Source organism: Camelus ferus, chromosome 16 (assembly GCF_009834535.1).
Source record: "Camelus ferus isolate YT-003-E chromosome 16, BCGSAC_Cfer_1.0, whole genome shotgun sequence".
Taxonomy (NCBI): domain Eukaryota; kingdom Metazoa; phylum Chordata; class Mammalia; order Artiodactyla; family Camelidae; genus Camelus; species Camelus ferus.
This window is the reverse complement of record NC_045711.1, coordinates 38,797,320-38,816,625: the sequence shown is the minus strand read 5'-3', so window position 1 is coordinate 38,816,625 and position 19,306 is coordinate 38,797,320. Positions and strand designations below refer to the sequence as shown.

The 19,306-nt window shown below is 52.1% G+C and overlaps 1 protein-coding gene across 5 annotated transcripts; it reads right to left on the bottom strand.

Moving 5' to 3' along the window:
• Window positions 1-1,056: 1,056 nt before the first annotated feature.
• On the bottom strand, window positions 1,057-19,306 carry INPP5K (inositol polyphosphate-5-phosphatase K). 5 transcript variants are annotated; one of them, XM_014559520.2, is made up of 13 exons: window positions 19,033-19,305; window positions 17,563-17,645; window positions 17,062-17,169; window positions 16,621-16,722; window positions 13,531-13,647; window positions 13,002-13,177; window positions 12,299-12,410; window positions 11,558-11,667; window positions 4,212-4,398; window positions 3,180-3,317; window positions 2,826-2,909; window positions 2,550-2,654; window positions 1,057-2,353 (listed from the first exon to the last, which is right to left on the bottom strand). In XM_014559520.2, the coding sequence occupies exons 4-13, from the start codon at window positions 16,717-16,719 to the stop codon at window positions 2,294-2,296; spliced, it is 1,188 nt and encodes a 395-aa protein (XP_014415006.1). In that variant the 5' UTR covers window positions 16,720-16,722; window positions 17,062-17,169; window positions 17,563-17,645; window positions 19,033-19,305; the 3' UTR covers window positions 1,057-2,293. The 5 variants fall into 5 exon arrangements, with proteins under 5 accessions (XP_014415006.1, XP_014415005.1, XP_032313382.1 ...); XM_014559519.2 differs by having other exon boundaries at window positions 16,621-16,729; window positions 19,033-19,304; XM_032457491.1 differs by lacking the exon at window positions 16,621-16,722 and having other exon boundaries at window positions 19,033-19,306.

The following is a 19,306-nucleotide window of genomic DNA, read 5'->3' as shown; positions in this document are numbered from 1 at the left end:
CAAGTCTCACATATTTCCTGTTTCCACCCAGCGGGTCAGGGCTGGGCCCAGAGCGGCCATATCCTGACTGGGGTCAAGAGGAGGGAGAGCACCCCCACTTCCCCTTCCCGCCTCTCAATCACTGCTGGACTCACGGCTCCCTGCAGAGGGAGGCAGGGGTAGGAGTATGTGAAGACTTAAGGGCGAAGGGGAGAGGTGGGCATGACCCACAAACAGGAGGAGGAACAGGGGGATCCCTGGAGAGTCTCAGGAGCCCTGAGATCCAGCCCCAGGGCTACATTAATCAGAATGAAGAATTGGGTAACAGTGTTGCTTTGTTTTGGATTTGGTTTTTTACAATTGTTCTCTCACAATAATCTTGTGAATTGGGATATTATTTGTATTTTACAGACAACTGAGACTCCTATGTGGGTAGAGCTAGAACTCTAATTCGAACCCAGGTCTTGACCCCATTCCCGTTTCTGATCCTGCATGACACCACAGCTGCCTGTGCAACTTCAGAGGGGTCACACCACTTCTCCGAGCTTTGGTTTCCCCGCCTGCAGATGAAGGTGGCTGTGTCACGACACCCACAATGGTTGTGCATGTGAGAAGGACAGATGTGGGCAAGTCTGACAGTTCAGGGTTCCTCAGGGGTGTGTGTGTTGGGGGCAGGGACAGAGGTTACCATGGGGACCTGGGGAGAAGTGGGGCAGAGAGAAGAGGTGGTGACATTTTTCGATAGCTTAACCCGGGACCAAGGCTGAAGACTAAGGTGTTGGGAGAGGCAGGTGAGGAAGGATGAACCAGTGAGAGCAGGGTGAGCATGTTTTCTGAAATCAGTTCCAAGAAACCCACTCTACTTTGCAGCAGAGTAAATGAAGTGCCCAACAGCATAGGTGGCACACTCCACCTGGGCCAGGGACCTAGAGGGCCACCATCCCAGAACCTCATTCTGCTCTCATCTGGGCAACATCTGTCACCCTCAGACATAGAAAGTCTAGTCTGCACCAGCACGGCCCTTGTCCTGGAGTCTAGCAAGCCTGCCCGTTCCCACCACCATCATGGAGTCACACATAAGTGTAAAAGCCAGGTTTCTAATTATTCTGATGCAACAGACACAGAACACAGGCAGCCATGCCCTGTTGGAAGCCACAGGGACAGTTCTTGATGGCTCCCAGGGTGGAGTATGAATGCAGAGCAACTGGAGTGTCCCTCAGTCTCAGGTCATAGGATGGCATGACAGTCACAGCACAGGCTCCCTGAGGTGTCTTCTCCTGGGAGAAGGGCCACTGAGTCAGTAGTGGCTGGAGGCTAGTGGTGGGAGTGGGGCAGGTGTTCATGCAGCACCTGGAGAATGAGCTCTGAAGACTCCCCAGGGCCAGATTCTCCAAACACCTTTACTGGCTATCTTCTCCGCCTGCCCCAGCTCGAGGTCCCAGAGCAGTCTAGAGAGAGGGCAGGTTTCTGGCCAATGACTGCAGGCAAAGGTAGGGGCACATGAGCTGGACCGGGCAAGGACTGCCCTGGAAAAGGCTGTCGCCACAGTCCCTCTACCATCTGCCCACCCTTCACAAGAGGGCAGGTTAGGGGCATGGAGCCTGACTCTCCAGCAGAAGCAAACCTGGGTCCCATTCTCTGCTCAGGCCCTGGAACTTCCTGGGTCAGACAGGAAGGGGGGAGGGGTGCTGCTGGCAGGACACACATCAACCTGCCTATGACCTCTACCTAAGAGCCTGGGTGGAGGGCCCCTCCTACTTAGTCATTTGCTTCTGCTGAATGCAGGGATCCTAGACCCTCTGCCCACCCCTCAGGGGGACAGGCAATGAGACGCCAAGACTGCTGGAACCCAATGCTGCTTGCACCAACCAGTCTAGGCAGCCTGTACAAATGTGAGCATCTCCCCTTCTCAGGCAGCCTAAGGCCCAGGGTGGCGTGACAAGAATGCAGGCCTGTGCCAGATGGGGCATGTGCCTGGCAGGCCTGCTTGGGCGGGACTGGAAGTGTGTGTGGGGAAAATCAAGAAATGAAATGCAGGCTGGAGGGTCCTTCCCACATCTAGTGCACCGTCTCTAGCTCTTCACTGTTGACAAACTAGCTGGTTTCACCTCAGCAACAAGAACCTGTATTTAAGGGGCCTATTCCAGAGATCTGGACTGCAGAGAGCAAAGGAGTGTGGCTAGATCTCCCCTGGGAGGAGGAGGATGCTGGCTTCCTCCTCAGGAGGCCGGGTGGGCCCCCAGCACTCCTGGCAGTGATGGGCAGAGCTGGCTGCCAGCTCTGGCCTCCGCCCTGGATTCACTCTCATCCCGGCTCAGATCTGTGGTTGGGCTGCATCCAGTGGGTCCTCCTGGAAGAAGGAGCGAGGCTGGATCTGCAGCAATAAAACAGTTGTTAAAAAACAAAACAGTTGGGGAGCAGAGGGGGCTGGGCCTTCCATCTTCCCCTTCCCCAACCTCTGTGGCTCCATCATGGGGGTGGGATCCTTCGCCCGTGGCCTCGGAGAACCGATGGTGATGGGCTCAAGTCTTCTGTGCTACCCTCCCTCTTACCCACCAGCATCCCTTTACCTTGAAGGGCTTGCTGATCCCCACCACAGAATGCAGGTTGTTGCTATAGTAAAAAAGGAGAAACTGCTCCTCAGTTTCAGGGATGTCGCTGATGTTGATGTATACCTGAAGGGGAGGACAGACAGGAAGGGGGTCACCTTAATGGCCCCAGGCCCCACCTGGCTCTCAGGGACAAGGTATCCAGCTCTCTGTTCCTTCCAGAACTCAAGAGGAGAGCTCAGGCAAGTCTACCTGCTGGAGATGTAGAATACCTATCTCAGGAAAGGGGGCAGGTACCTGGATCAGCTCGTCGCTGAAGGAGACCTGGTTGTCCCCAACCCAGACATAAGACACGTAGTCATTAATGTGGCGCAGCCCCACCTGTGGAAGGGGGATTGGGCGGTCAGTGGTCTGGGAGAACACAGGACTCACATCAAGTCCTAAGGAGAGGATGGTCTCGTTCTAGGTCTGGTCATCGTACCATCTGCCCCCTCCCTTTCACTGCCAGCCCCAAGGTGGGCAAGGACCCCTGGGGTGAATGGGGGTGAACTCTCCAGTCTCTGTGCCCAGCTCCCAGGAGCCCTCAGAACCAATAAACCTGGTGGGGGGGGGGTTGTGGTTGGTGAGACCCTGCCCAGCCCACCACGTCACCTTGTACAGTCCGATCCAGTCCCAGGGGCTGCTGGGGAAGTCTGTGGTCAAGAAGTAGCTGATCAACAGGTCGTTCTCCATGGTGCACAGGCCCTCGGGGAGCAGGGTGATCAGTGGGGCAGATACCAATGGCTTCAGCTACACACAGGGGTGGGAAGGGGGTTGAAATCCCACAGCATCATTCCCTACTCTGAGACAAATGTTTTAACTGTGCCCTTCCAACAGGTCAATGGGGGAGGAGGGGCACCAGGAGGGTGGGCATAGGACTCCACTAGGCTGCCCTGAGAGTATCAGACCTTGGCTGGCCAGCTGGAAAGAGAAAGAGCCAAGGGCTTGTCAGGGGTGGCATGCCCTGCCAGGGAGGATGGGCCCGGGGGCCCAGTGGGTAACCAAACAGAGAGCTGAGTGCTGGAGGGTGAGGGTGGGGGTAGGGTGGGGGAGATTGGGGGAGTTGCTGACAGGTTGAAGAAAGAAGCCAGGTAGCTGCTGTCAGGACTCCAGAGTTCCTGACCCACAGGCCTAAATCCAATTTGGGGACCTCTGGTGAGAACAGCTACAGGCAGGTGGAGGGACACAATGGTATAAAGACAGACAAACAGTATGAAAAGGTGAAGGCTGCGGGCAACCAGTAGCTCAAAGGAGGTCATCACCGTCTTGGTCATTAGACGGCAAGACACAAGGATGGAGGGGGCTCCCTTTGCAACCTGATCCAGGTAGGTTTAGGACAAATGAAAGGAAGTTGTACTTCACTCGGTAGGTAATAGGCATAATGGAACTCAGGAGCCTCAAGGGACAGGACCAGGAGGAAATGGAAACCTATTGACAAAGGGTTTGAACACGTTTTTGACAGACAGAGCCATCAACAGTTCCCAAGAAGAGCTGGGATACCTGACCTGGGAGGAAAGGCAATCATGTCCTCCTACAGGTCTCCCCTGGGGGATCTGTTGACATGAGAACCCAGGGCGGGAGGGTGTGGGGACGGGGCCCAGCATGGCTGCTCCTCTGCCAAGTGCTGGGCAGCCCGGAAGTTACCTCCAACTCAAAGGTGGCAGTGACGGGCTTATGGTCACTGATGCTGTACATCATGTGGCTGACGTAGCTCCTCAGAAACAGGGAGAAGTGAGGGGCTGACAGCCTGGGGGTGTGGAAGCCACCCTGGGGCTGCCGCTTCAACCGCCACAGGATGCGGTCAGTCCACGCAGGCTTGCGTTTTTTCTCACTGGGTGGGGGAAGAGGAAGAGTGGGGAGATGAGAAAGAGTTGGCAGGCGAGCTTCCTGGAGCCCCTCACACCAGCACCTGTCAGCAGCCAAGAGAGCCCTGGGCTGGAGCTGGGGCCCGGCAGGGCAGCAGAGGGGATGGTGCCCAACAGAGTCACAAGTATGCTGCCTCTGTCAGACTCAGCCAAGGACCCTCAGTCTATTCTGCATTTCTCTGAATCAAATTGTGACTCAGAACATTGCATTTAGAGACTCTCTTATTTCTTGAACCAAAGTAGCAGAAGATCAAAGAAGCTGAGGTTTGGATTTTGGAGTCAGATGGAATGAGCTGGAATCTGGCTTCCCCAGTACTAAAGACGTGACCTTAGGAAAGGAAAGGGAAGCATTTAGGGAATGTGCACTACGTGCCTGTGATCAGTACCATTTACTTCACTCTTCACAGGTGGAGAAACTGAGTCTCAGGGGGAAAGTGACTTTCCCAAAGTCACACAGGCACTGAGTGGCGAAGCCAGGACTCAAGGTCAGGCAGTGTGACCACAGAGCCAGTGCCCTTTATCAGCGGGCCAACCTCTCCTAGGCCTCAGCTTCCTCACCTGTAAAATGGAGATAAAAACAGTACTTATGTCATAGGGGTGCTGAGATGTTTAAGTGAGATAAAGCACAAAAAACCAAGCACAATGCTTGGGACAAAATAAGCTCTCTGTAGACACTAGCTGTTACGGTTCCTTGTTCTCGAGTCAGGGGAAAGACCTTCTGCCTGTTCCTCACTCACCAGCTTCCCTGAGGGGCCGCCTGCTCAGATGATTCCTATTTTAAAACCTTTAAGGAGTCGTCACTGCCTCCAGAATAAAGCTCAAGTCTCCAAGCATGGCTTCCAGGCACACAGGAGCCTGACCCTCCTTCCAACCTCATCTCCCACCTCTGCCCCAGACCCGCCTCACCTTGGTGACTCTCAAGCCTCTGGACCTTTACTCTGGCAGGTTTTGCTGCCTGGAACTTCCTCTTCACACGGAGAGGCGCAGCTCCAGTGCTGTCTTTGTCATAAAGCCATCCCTGACCCCTCTGCTTCCAAAGCATCTTACACGAGAGCTTCTACTATTAAATTATATTGTAGTTTTCTGTTTCCCGGTCAGCCTGTCAGTGTGTGAACTCAGAGGTGAGGACTGGCTCTTGGAATCTCCTGTGTGTCCTTAGCATTGGTACAGAGCCTGGCACATAGTAGGTACTCAGCAAGCGCTTGTGAAACCCAAATAACTAAAAATCCCCAAGCTCAATCTCTCTTCTCAAAAATGTGCCCAATTTTTTTAATCATTTTTAAAACTTTTATTTTTTTAAGTGGTAGCTTCTTCTCCTTTTTTTAAAATTTATTTGGTGGGGGGAGGTAATTAGGCTTATTTATGTATGTAATGGAGGTACTGGGAATTGAACCCAGGACCTCATGCATGCTAGCATGCACTCTACCACTGAGCTATATCTTCTCCCCTTCCTGTCCAATCTTAACGTATACAGTTTCATATGCTTATAATCAGTTTGAAATGCTATTTTTGTCTTCTGCTTTATCCACTTACTGTTTTAAATAAACATTTCTGACACACTGTCGTCACTTCAATAGCAATACGCTTTTCCAGCAACAGAGGCAGGATGGTGCCTCGGTGGTGAACTCCACCTCCAGGATCAGAGATCAGTTGGGGAAAGGTTCAGCCCTATTCATTAATAGCAGGTGTGTTTAAATCTGGTGGCCTTAAGACAGATGATTTGACCCTGCCATCTATTTTTAATTTAGTTTCTCCACTTTTTTCACCCTGGATGTTAAAAAAATTTTTTGAGACTTATTTCCCCACTGCATCCTCCCAACGGCATTAGACTCTCTAGCAGTAGAATTTCTATTGCCAGAATTTTTTACATCTTTTATTTACTTTGTGGTGCATACATCAGTCAAGTACTCACCTATAAATTCCCTTAGTTTGATACTTTTTCTTCTTTTTTTTTTTGTGGAGGGACGTAATTAGTTTCTTATTTGTTTATTTATTTATTTTGGTGGAGGTACTGGGGATTGAACCTAGGACCTGGTGCATGCTAGGCATATGCTCTACCACTGAGCTATTCCCCTCCCCCACCGTACTTGGATTCTTAAGACACAGTTGAGAGAGTCAGCCTGACATAGTGGAATAAACTTGGACTTTAGCCCATGGGGGGAAAAAAAGCACAGGTGTGGTTTCGAGTGGTGAATACGTGGAGATTTGGGGAGAGTGGCGCCCTTGGAGAGGGCACGGATGCTCCCTACCCTTCCTTCCCCCATACCTTGCCCTACACATCTCTTCTATCTGCAGGTTCCTGAGTTACATCCTTTTATAAGAAACCAGTAATCTAGTTTAAAAAAAAAAGAAAAGGCTCTGCCCTTGGGCAAGTGACATCACCACTCCAAGCCTCAGTTTCTTCAACTCTAAGATGGGGTGATAACAGTACTTACTTCAAAGAGCCACTGTGAAGATTAAATAAATTATAGCACCGAGGGAGTGGTCAAGAAGTGGTAACTGGCTAAACCACATCTGCTCAGGGCTCCTGGGTTGTTTCAACCATTCACTCTTCTGAGGAGCGTTCAGGGGACATTGGAATGTGGTATTTCCATCCCAGAGACTATAGACTAGATCTCCAAACCAACCTTGAACATACAGTGCCTAGCAATTCTGAAAACTTGGTAATGAACCACATGAATGTACCACTCTCCCTTTCAAAGCAACCTCCCCCACTTCATTATGGTCCAGAGCCCACACATGCTGTCCCGTCAGCATCCTCCCCAAGTCCTGACCACAGCTTGACTCTCCTTCCTCCTCAGTACCTCAGCCTGTTTCCCTTCCTTCCTTTTCCATGGCCTGGCCCACACTCATCACTGGGCACCCATATTGTTCTTTCTTTCAACGAGATTTACTGAGCCTTTGTTACATGCCAAGCAGCTGGGGATCTGGTAAATGGGATTGATAAAGCCATTGAGGAGCTCACTTGACAAACAAAAGACAAGGAACAGGTAGGCAAAATAAATATGTACAAACTAAATATTATATATATCCCCCAGTTCTCCACTCCTAATAACAATAATAGCTGAACATAGGGGCCTTCTGTGCATCAGGCACTGTGATGGGTGCCTCGGGGACCATGCTAATCCTCCCTGCACTGGGAGAATGCTACAGGCCACATCGTTCTCTTTCTACAAGACACTGAAGTTCAGCGAGGTCACCCTGTCCAGGTGGAGGCTGGCCACTTGCCCAGGTGGCTGACTCCTTCCTCTGCACCTGTCTCCTCCAGCTTGCCCTGAGGTGGCCAATTCCCAGTGTGTGTTACCAGAGCGGGGCCTCACTAATACTTTGGGGCTGAATGGTCGTGACTGAGTCTAAGAGTTGTTTGTGAAGTTTATAAGTATACCTTGTCTTCTTGTGCTTTGCTGATACCGTGTTTTCTGTACGTTGGTTTGTGGCAACCCTGCGTGGAGCAAGCCTGTCGACGCCATTTTGCCAACAGCATTTGCTCACCTCCTGTCTCTGGGCCACATTTTGGTTATTCTTGCAATATTTCAAGCTTTTTCATTATTGTTATATTTGTTATGGTGATCTGTGATCTTTGTTGTCACTATTGAGAAAAGATTATGACTCACTGAAGGCTCAGATGATGGTTAGAATTTTTTACCAATAAAGTATTTTTAAATTAAGGTATGTACTTTTTTTTAAAGATGGAAAGCTATTGCACACTCAACAAACTACAGTACAGTGTGAACATAACTTTTATATGTACCAGGAGATCTAAAAATCTGTGACTCTCTGTTGTGATATTTGCTTTGCTGCGGTGGTCTGGAACCAACTCGCTGTATCTCCCAGGTATACCTGTAGTTAAGTCTTTACTTTCTAAAACTTAAAACCATGTAGCTCTGCAAGATTCTCTTGGCTTAAGAGCCTAGAAAATTTGAGCCAATTTACTGACCCAAAAGTAGTGATGTGTTCCATTTTCAGGTCTGAAAGCCCTTTTCCTCTCAGATCCCTGTAGACGGCTTCTAAGTGTCTCATTGAACTCTGGACACGAGCCTTGACTAGATTGATCATAATACCCTCTCCTCATGGCCTAGTGGGGAGGCTGACTGGGTTCATGTCGACTGTAACAAAACCCGAATGCAATCCCTGACTTTAACAGGATTTCCCGCCCTCAGCCCTTTGGCCCGCCCCTGTAATGGAGCTGACCTCGTTTCTCATTACATTTTGGCTCGGGGACGCGTGGCCGGGCTGAGCTGCAGACGTGCCCTGCGCACAACGTGCTCACAGCCTCGCCAGCTCCGCTCAAGGTGCCTCTCGGCAGCGCTGCTGACTGATCAGAATGCCTGCCCTTCTTTCTGCCAACTCTGCTGCCTCCCTGACAACAACTCTCGTTGACTGCTCCTGGCCTCAGCCGCCCGCCTCCTCACCACTTGCTTCAACCTCCTTCAGTGCTTCCACACAGAGTTCTGGAAACTTCTATCAGCCAACTCCTGGACTCGAGAGTGTTTCTTTGGCTCTCTTGCTCTGGGTGGGTCCCTCTACTAGACTGGCTGCTCCTTAAATACCATACCTTTTCCTTTTGTCCTCTCAGGCTCCCAGTTCAAACATATGCCAGGCACTACGCTACATACCAGGGATGGTCATAAATCAGATCCAGTCTCTGTGCTCTGGGCATTCATAGTGCAGCAAGAAAGGCACACTGTGTCTTAAAAGCAACACTGGGGGGTAGGGTATAGCTCACTGGTAGAGTGCATGCTTAGTGTGCATGAGGCCCTGGGTTCAATCCCCAGTACCTCCGTTTAAAAAAAAAATTAAATAAGAAAATAAATAAATAAATAAATTGAATTACCTCCAATTCCCTCTCCCTGCCAAAAAACAAACAAAAACACTAATTAAGAAAAAAAAAAAAACACAGCAACACTGAAAGCATGGTGTGTGCATGGTTTGTAGGCAGCGTAAAGGCAGGAGGGAACTCTCAGTGAAACAGGCAAGGGTCAGGGAAGGCTTACCAGAAGAGATGATGTCTGAACTGTATTTTCAAGGATGAGTAACAGACTGATTAGACAGGAATGTTTCTGTTCCCTATGTGGGGCTCAGGCCCTGCCCACCACAGGAACTCTCAGCTGGGAATATTTCAGTTATGATATCCCCCTGTAATGCCCCCTGTTCCTGTCCAGACATTCCTTCATTTCCTGGGCTCCAGGCAAGGGGAGGCGCATGAGTGTGGATTCACACAGACTCAAGTTCAAATTCTTGCTCCATCACTTACTCTGCTACCACCCTACTTAAATCTTCCGAGACTCAGTTTCCTTATTTGTAAAAACTCATTATCAACGATGTCCGCCTAATGAGGCTCTGGTAGGAATTAAGTGAAGTGATGCAGGCCAGGCAGTTTGTACAATGCCTGGTCCACGGGAAGTGCTCAGTCACAGGGTGATTGTATCTGTTACATGGAAATAAGGATCTGCCTCCTCCTTACAAGCCTCTGCCATCCCAGTCGTGGTCTCCTTTCTGCTGCAGCTGCGGGCAAACTGGCTGTGAATTCGGAGACACCGTGGGTTAGAGGAGAGCATGGTGGGTAACAGAGTTACTCCGGCTCTGCCATCACTAGCTGAGGCACCTGGGGAAGAACATCTCAGCCTCTCTACCCAACCTCTATGACTTCCAGTCTCCTGAAGGTTTCCCTCCTGCACCTGGGGGTGGGGGTGGGCAAAGGGACACCTGGCCACATGGCCTGTCAGCAGCGCTTTTCCTGCTGGCAAGTGAGGTTCTGAAGTCAATTGGTGGAAGGTCCCAGCCTCCAAGGCCCCAGCCTGACCCCTGGGGCCTTACAATTTGCATGATGACCCTCATTTCCAATGGACGGCTGGGGAGACTGGCAGCTGTGGAACCAGGCCAGCGGGCCAGCAGGAACCTGCCCTCTCACCTTCTTTCTGGCTTGCACTGCTGCCCAGGTTGGACCCTGTTACCAATGTTGGTGGTCTCGTCTTGTGTGCACTGCCCCAGCCACCACCCCACTCCGTCTTGCTCCACACTCCTGACATGGCTCACGCTCTCCCTCTTCCCTGGTGGGGACCTTGTGGCTCTGCCATGCCACTTCCAGCACTGGCCAGCAGCTCTGCCTGTCCCCTTGGCTTGGCTGTGGAGACACCTACTCCCCCTCTAAATCCCAGAGGCCTGGATGCCCTCGAAGGTATCTCCTCCTCCCACCTAAGCTAGTCCTGCTAGGGGAACCCACGAAGGAGCTGCTCCAGTTGACATGAAAAGCCCTGTAACAGGTAGGGGGTTCTTTTTCTTCAAAGAGATCAGAACCCTTGCCCTAAATCAGGCCAAGGACTTCTTGTCCCTCTGCCCAACCCTAAGGTTTTGGTGGTTACCTGGCCCCTTCTAAGCTTAGAAAGGTTTTCAGTAAAACAACCATCTGAAGACATGTATCTCAAAATAACAACAGCAGTTATCATAGTGCATACTGGGCGCCAGACGCTGGGCTAAGCATATGCAATGTCTCATTTAATCCTCAGCCCCATGAAGTAGGTACTGTTATCACTCACATTTTATAGATGACAAAACTGAGGCTGAAATACCATGTCCAGTGTCATGTAGCTGATGAAGGGCAGAGCTGCACTTCTAACTACTAGAGGCAGGATCTTTGTACTGTTCCCCATGAATGCTCCCCTAGCAGCACTACTTCATCTGCCTGAGTGGTAGCCGACCCACTCACAGCTGGGGCAGGGCAAGATTTCTGGCCCCTGTAGGGGAAGACCAGAAAGCCCTGGGGAGTGGGGAGAGGGGTTCCCAGAATGCTCAAATAAGTCCCTCCCAAGTCAGGAGTCAGCAGTCCTCCCTTCTCCTTTGGTTCTATCTGCCCTGCCACCAACCCCCTTCTTGCTGTCTCTGTCCTCCCTTCCTGCTGTCTCTGAGGACAATCTAGGACCCCTCCCATAGTCAGCAGGGGGTGCCACCCCTGAGAGGTGATGACTGGATCTATTCCTGCTTCCCTAATACTTCTGTTCTGATGCAGCTCCCGCTGCCACTGGGGCCAGCATAATTTGACTTCCAGGCCCCTCACCTCCCATTTCCTCCTCGTGGGCTAACTCCAGATCTGCGACAAGCTGATCCTCTCTAGTGGAGTCCCCTCACCTGGTGTCATAGGTGTTGGAGTTCTTATCAAACTTGTAGGTGGGCGGGAAGAGCAGGGGGCCCTCCTGGAACTCCCGGAGCAGCAGGTCGTGTCTTTTGGCAATGCTGAGCTGGAGAGAAAGGCAAGGTCCCATCTCCCAACAGGCCTGACCCCACGGCCCAGCACCACACTCCATTCAAGGGATCAGCACACGCCATCACAGTGGGACAAGAATCAAACCACACCATGTCATTTCCTCACTGCCCCAGCGGCAGCCTCAGCACCCCAGCTCCACTGCACCCCAACCACCAGGAGAGCAGCTAAATCCTCTTGTAAACATTACCCCACAGTCCCAGGGGAGGCAGCTGCCTGCCATTCCCCAGTCTTTGGACTGTAGGGACCAGGCTTTGAATTCCTTCTCTCTGGGAGCCACTAGCAGACATATGTCAGAGGGGAGGCTGGGGATGGGAAAGATGGCAGGGACACAAGCGGGCTGGTATCTTGGCATCCACGGCAGGTCAAAGCCCTTCTCACTCCCTACTCGCACGCACAACCAGCGGCTGTGCCCCAGGACCCCCAGGTGGAGACCAGGCCCCGACAGGACTGGCTGCCCCACCCCCAGGTGTGAAGACCTCTTAGGTTCCTCCCTGCCGGGGAACAGAGGCTTGGCAAAGAAGAGGCACTAGGGAACCCCCCATATCTCATGTTGACCCCCATCAGGGGCTCAGACCACCCCTCAGGGACCTCCCATCACTGGATACCTGATCCTTCTCCCACAGGTCACTGTAGAATTGATTTTTTATGGATTCCCGGACAAAGTGCAACCCAAAGTCCTCGATCCGAAAGTTCATGTCTCCAAACCAGAGGATGAGGCTTCAGAAAGAAAGGAAGGCAGGTGGCCTGAGGGTTTGTGATGAGGTCAGAGAAGGGAGGGCAACTGGGGGCTCTGGCCTGCTCACTGCAGGGCTGCTGGAGAATGGAAAGCTCGAGGAGGTGGGTGAGAAGCCAGATGCTGGCAGAGGATCAGGTGAAGACAAGTTGCGTGGGCCCAACAGGACTGTTCTCATGGCCCCCACCCCACCATTTAAGCCGAAGAGACCAGTCCTGGGGGACAAGTGGCAAATATGGAGCAGACTCTAGCCCTCCCTCCCTCTCCCTCAACTGGGCACCAGGCAAGGCGACAACCAGCCCTTCCAGGGAACCACGGAGGATCCTGACCTAGGATGTTCAGAGTGTCCAGGGTTTCCAGGCAGGACAGAGGGGCTAGGGTAAGGGAAGGGGCCCCAGACCCCAGGTAGGCAAAGCTGGACAGGAAAGCAGATGGGGCATCAGGGAAGAGGCTGGGAGAGGGCAGGGATGGAGCACAGACTGCCTCTGGCTGGGGAGCAGTGACCTGGCAGAGCACGCTCGCCTGGGCTGGCATGGGGGGAAGGACAGGGCGGTAGTTCACAACGGCACGCTCACTCGTGGTCCAGGATGTTGGGGATATCCTGTGCCTCAAAATTCTGCATCTCCAGGATCCGGTCAAAGTGTTCCAGCCGCTGGTCATTGTTGGCCATGTGGGGGGGCAGGTGGCAGTTGATGATGCTGACATAGTAGCCATAAAGCTTCAGGAAGATGTTGACGCCCCCTTTGTTCCCCTGGTAGGACAGGTGGGCAGAAGGGTGGGAAGCTGCTCTGGGTGGGCCACACTTCTCTTTTCCTGCCTTAGGCCTGAGGTGATGGTCTCACCTCCTGCGGGATCTCCTAGGGCCAGATGCTCAGTTCCCCAGAGTGGCCTCTCCAACCCCACAGCCCAGCTCACCCAACAGCCTTGGGGATGCTAAGCCCCCCTGAGGCAGGGAGGTAGCTTTGCAGGGCACTGGCCTGGACAGGGTGCCAAGATTCCTTTCACCCCCTTTTTCATTTGCCCAGCTCTAAAGCTTCCAGTTTTTCCCAGCCCAGTGATAGGAGGCCTCCCAACTCTTGACTCAGATAACAGCTTAGTCCTTACCCAGTACCCGAAGAGGCCAGTGGGGGTGGATTTAGTAGACAGGATCTGGATAAAGGGCAAATGCTGATACTTGGCAAAGATCAGTAACAGAAGCCCCTGCATGCGGACACTGGAGACCTGCAGGACAGAGGGGCACTGGTCATTCATGTCCCTGCCAGGCGCTGTGCTCGGTGCTCTCGAGGCCTGAGCCACATGGATGCCCTGACCCAGGGGTCTATGGCATCTCAATTTGAGTCTCAGCTGCCAAATGATGCACTGTGGGAGCTAAGCAAGTTTCAGTTTCTGCCCCTGGGCTGGGGGGTGGAGGACAGAGAAGACAAGGCTGACAGGGACCCTGCCATCAGAAAGGCGCTGACTCAGTGCCAGCCCCAGGCATGGTCAGGTGCTTTTCTCTCTGATACCTTTCTGAGGTCCTACAAGTACCGTGGGCCAGGGCTCAGAAGAATTTCACAGATGCTCAAAGATGAACGGAGGCTAAGGGGCGGGATCTATCTCAGCTTGGGCACTTAGTATTTGATATTGGGCAAGTCTCAGCCTATTTTGTCATTGATAAAGCAAGAATCTGTCTCAAGGATGCTTGGTTAACCGGCACCTATTATTTTTTGGCTTAAGGATTCTTGAAAGTAAATGCAGGGAAAGAACATGAGAACCTTCTAGGGTATGGAAATATTCTGTATCTTGATTTAACTGGTGGTGACAAGGCTGCATATGCATATAAAAATCTATCAAACTACACTTAACTTCTCCGTACATTAGAGTTGAGTAGAAAGAAATTAAGAAGATGCTACCAAAAAATAACACAGACTGTGGGCAGTTGGTGTCTATGAAAGCATTGCAGAGGGGATGAGCGGACAGAGGACGTGTTTGCAGGCTCGGGAGAACAGGGAGAGCAGCCTCTGTCTCCTGACGCGCTTCCTATCGCATTATATCTCCTCGCCCACCCTTTCGGGAAGCACTGTCCTTGTTTTGCAGATGAAGGACTTGAGGCTCAAGGAGACTAAGGAACCAGAAGGACCACCTGGATAACAACGTCAAAGGACCAGGACTGTCAAAATCCCTGCTCTCGGTGGCCACGGAGGCGGGGTGGGAATGGGCCAGTGACCCTCTCTCAGCTTCAGGCTGTCTACACCCACTATCCGAGTAGCTATTTCCGGAGCATGAGGTGCAGAGGCCAAGGAGGAAATCCCCGGGTGGGGAGCATGTACTGGGGCCTTCCAGGAATTATGAAACTTGATCCCGCAGGCCAGGAGCCCTGGCACAGTGAAGGAATCAAAGCAGGGGGAACCCCAAACCCAGGACTGAGTGAGGGAGGCGTGAGAACCTAGGGTTGGGCAGAGATTGCTATAAATGTGTCCCCCACCTCACTCTCCACCCTGAGTCTGGGCCCTTCCCCTTCATGTGTATATAGGACCATGGAAGTGGGGGTAGGGCTAGACTCTGAGGGACTAACCCCCAGGGAACTGATAAAGATTCAGGAAGAGTTTCAAGCTTAATATTAATCCACAAAGGCACCGGTCCACTTTCTGAAGTAGCAGTGAGGGGGTGAGGGGGCGAGGAGGATGAGGGTGGGGGTGGGGCAGGAAAGCTTGGATTGGGAGAAAGGGTGGAGCTGTGGGAAAAGGCCAGAGACTTATAGGGGAAGTGCTAATTGGAGGAAATGAAGGAGGAGGAGCTAAGGAAGGGACTAGAGGGAGGCAACTGAGAGCCTTGGAGCCAGCAAAGGGGGTCAACCCCAGGCTTCTCAACCTAAGGCTGGCAGCTTCCGGCCCAAGGAACAGGCTGCAGGCAGGGCTTGCCCCTCAACTCCTGGCTGGGGGAAGGAGGGTCATCTGCTTTGGGTGCCAGGCTCTCAGGAGGCCGCATGGGTAGAATGAGCTGTGTCTATGCCACAAGATGAGCTAATTTCCTTGGCTTGATTCCATTCCACCAATCCCTTGTCAGTTAGCTGAAGTACAAGGAGGCCTCCAGGTTTGGGAAGGGAGTGGGTGGTCAGAGAAAAGTGGCTCTGCCCTCCAAGAAGATCCAGCTCCAAGTCTGCAGGGAGAGACCAAAGTCTGATCTGGGGGGAGCCAAGGGCTTGGGGGCTGGCATCTTCTAGACTCAGTGGCAGGACCAAATCTAGTATGCCCTCCTCCCTACTCTGCCCTCCTCTGGAGGACTCACGGCTCTTGCCTCAGCACCCTTAGGTAAATTAGGGTAACACAATTAATTCTGAAGAAATCCAATCACCCAGGGAAGGGAAAAGAGGAATTCTGGTATTTCGAAGAAGCACTACTCGAGGTGTTTTGAATAGGAGTGTGTTTCACCCCTCAGCTGTGTAGGGCAGAAAGGTGAGATCCAACAATCTAGAGCCTTCCTGTAGATTCTCCTATGGTCTAAAGATTTCCCAAAGAACACTGGCCCTTCAGGCTGAGAACTCTTTTCCTCCACATTTATCTCCCCTCTCCAAACCTCTGGGCCCCTGAGAATTCAGGGTGCATGTCTCTTGTAATTAGAGGACACCCTCTGATACCAGCAGCCCATCAACCTTAGGGATCACCAGTATAGCAAGAAAGTACAGTAGTTAAGAACATGGGTTATGAAGTTTGAACGATCTGGATTCAAATCCCAGATAGCCTGTGTGACCTCTGAGTCTTGGTTTTATCTGCAGAAGACCCATATTTCAGAAGAGTTAAGATTTTTAAATAACATATATACAGAGCTTATTTATAATGCTTAACACCAAGCAAGCACTCGATAAATGGTGGCAATTATTATTATACTCTGAGATTTCAGGCTGGGCATGGGAGTAGAGATTGGCAGCTGGGGGTGGGTAAGCCCTGAGGTGTTACTAAGCCCCACTGTACCTCCCTGTGGAATTCTCCCAACCTGAAAAATATCAAGGTGTTAAACTAGTCCCTGGGGTCCCAGCTCAGCTACCTGAGAAAGACAACAGGCAGGCAGGAGCCCCAGGGAGCCAGGTGCAACTGAGGCTTGGGTCTTTAAATGAAAGGGAAACAGCATGAAAGCCTGAGTGGGAGACCAAAGGACTAGGGGTAAGTAATAAGAGGTGAGACACATTTCCCAACCACCCATGAACTTGTGAGTTACCTTGACGAAGCTCAGAGGGGAAAGCACATCCATGAAGAAACTGCTCCATGGGTCCTCAAAGGCAGTGTCAGAAAGGAGGCTCATGATCCCACAGTTCATTTCCTGCAAACTGCCCATCCCAGGTCAGAGGCTTTCCCTCTGGCCTGGAGGGCACTGCCTCTGTCGCAGACATTTAGCACTGCCCTCAGCTGACTTTCTAGCCTTGGGTTCTCATGACCATGGTCTCTCCCTCCCCTGGCTATTGATCGCCAACCCCTGGCCATCACTGACCCAGGACAAAAGACACTGACTGGCCCTGATGCAGGCTGAAAGCTCCTGGCCTACAGACTCCAGAGTGAGGGCATACAGGGTACAGCAGCTCCCTGCGGGGACAACTTGGGACTGGTCAGGCTTACCTGATCTCGAATGCAGGGATGGGTGATGGGCCCTGTGGACACCTACCCAATGACATATATGTCCAGATTCAGGTTCAGGTTGTTCAGCTGAAGCAGATCACTGAGGTCTGGAGGCGGTGCTGCAGAGGCCACATTCCACGTCACGATGTGTATGCTGGGAAGGGAAGCCATGAGGAAGGATGAGACCTCGTCTAGGTAACTGGCAGGGGGCTGGACCTGCAAATGGCTGCACCACAATCCACTGTTGTCAGGATGGGAAATGCATGTTTCTGCATCCAGTGGAGGGAACTACAAGCCCTTCGTCTTCACCTCCATCCCCTGGAGCAGGAAATTCCCACCCTGGATTGGCTCCTCCGAGCAGGCCCACAGCTGCCAATACCTGGCAGCACTATGCTGCTGACAGCAAGAGAGCTGCCTAAGTGGGCACAAAGGTGCCAGGGTCAGGCAAGGGGAGGGGTGCAGATGGGGTGGACAGTCAGGAATTTATGAATTCTACCAGCCCTCCACACTGCAGCAGTCATCCATGGCTCAGTCAGCAACTTCCCACCTGCCCCTCTTCAGTCCACGGGTTCCTCCCACCACAAGAAAGATTCTGGAGGTTCAGTTTTCACCATGTGAGAGGCCTAAGGACTGCAAGACAGGGGGATTTCAAAAATAACAGTGATAATGAAACCACATTTCCTTCCTCACTCCTTCCTAGCAGATCCCTGGAGCACAACCAATTCTGCCAAGTGTGTCAGAGAGCTTAAGAAGATTCTAAATAACAGGTTTCTCAACATCTCTCTCAAGAGTCTACCCTCTTGGGAAAAGTCATCAGTTGGATAACATCCTCCACCACAGCTTCATATAAACCCTAGGGAAGCAACAGATCTATATCAGCAGCTCTCAAGAACACTGGATCCCGTCAGAGGCTCAGGGGAAGGAGTGACTTGCATATCTCTTCAACTGAATAGTTACAGCAATACTCTCAGGAAGCCCCCAGACTGTGCTGAGTACAGAGCAGGCAGGGGCTACAAATCCTGCGGAGATCAAAAACAGCCACCAAGCCTCAGGTGAGTCCTAGGCACACCATGAGGAGAAGAACCTGTAACAGTGGAAGATCTAGAATGGGGGTGAGGGGAGGTGGGAGAAAAGGGCAGGATGTCCCCAAACATCTCTTCTCCACCAGACCCTGTTCTTAGAGGTCCATGTTCTAAAAAAGCACAACTTGAAGAAACTCCTAGCCAGCTTAAAGCAATTTCCTGCCCCTCCTTATGAACATCAACAAAACAATAAAAAAAAAAAAAAAAAAAACCACCTTCCTAGGCACTCAGCCAGAGATTTTGTGCTTCGTTTGTTTACGATCTCCCCCTGCTGTCCAACAGAGGATTAAGGAAGGCAGCCTTTACAGTCCAAGGCTCCTTGTTTTCCCAGGGACCTGCTCTAAGTGGATGGAGAGCCAAAGTCAGGATTTCTTGTTTCCACTTTCAGATCCGATGATTAGCAGCAAATCCCTGCATCGTGACCTGCACTAAGTTGGTGATTAGCGTTGCTCCTAGTTAAAGAGCAAGCATGGGACCAGGCTATTACCACTTCACTAAAGATCTTATCTAAATCTGATTTTGGATTTCAGGAGGTCACAACGGGATCAGGCAGACCCCATGATGTATGTGCTGATCAAAAGTAAGAACGAGATTTCTACTCAAGAGCTAAGAAGAGAATGTTTTGTTCTGTCTTTAACTTCAAACAGTCCAATGCTGCTGCCTCCTCCAGAAGCAAACTGGGACATCTGCTTGGGGCATCCAAGTGGGAACGAGCTTGGCGGCCTGAGTTTGAAATGGGTGAGGGGTTCGAGCCCAACATACCCCTCTTGATACTGGCCTGGGAGATTGTGAGACGACTCTGAACTAGAAGCAGCCCCGCAGGTCTGGCTCCTTCTCTCCCAGCCTGGTTCTGCCCCGGACCCTCAGCCCCAAGTAGGTCGGAGGCAGGGACCCCACCTGGAGCAGGCCGGCCTCCCCGCAGCCGCCTTCCTCACCTGAGCGTCCTGCTTCTCGGTTCGGTCCGTGGGTTCGTGGCTGCCATGGTCCCCACGCGGTGGCCAGGCCGGCTCGTGTCTCCCCGCCGCAGCCGGTCCCGGCCCGATCGGCCCCCCTCGGGTAGCAGGTGCTGGCCAGCTCTCTCTCACCCGATTGTTTTTCTTCCGGATTCCGACCTTCCGCCTCGGCTTCCGTAAGAGGCGGGGCCTGAGCGCACGGAGGGCTCTGGGTGGCGCGGCCCGGGGGTAGAGGCGGTACTCTCCAATGAGCGCG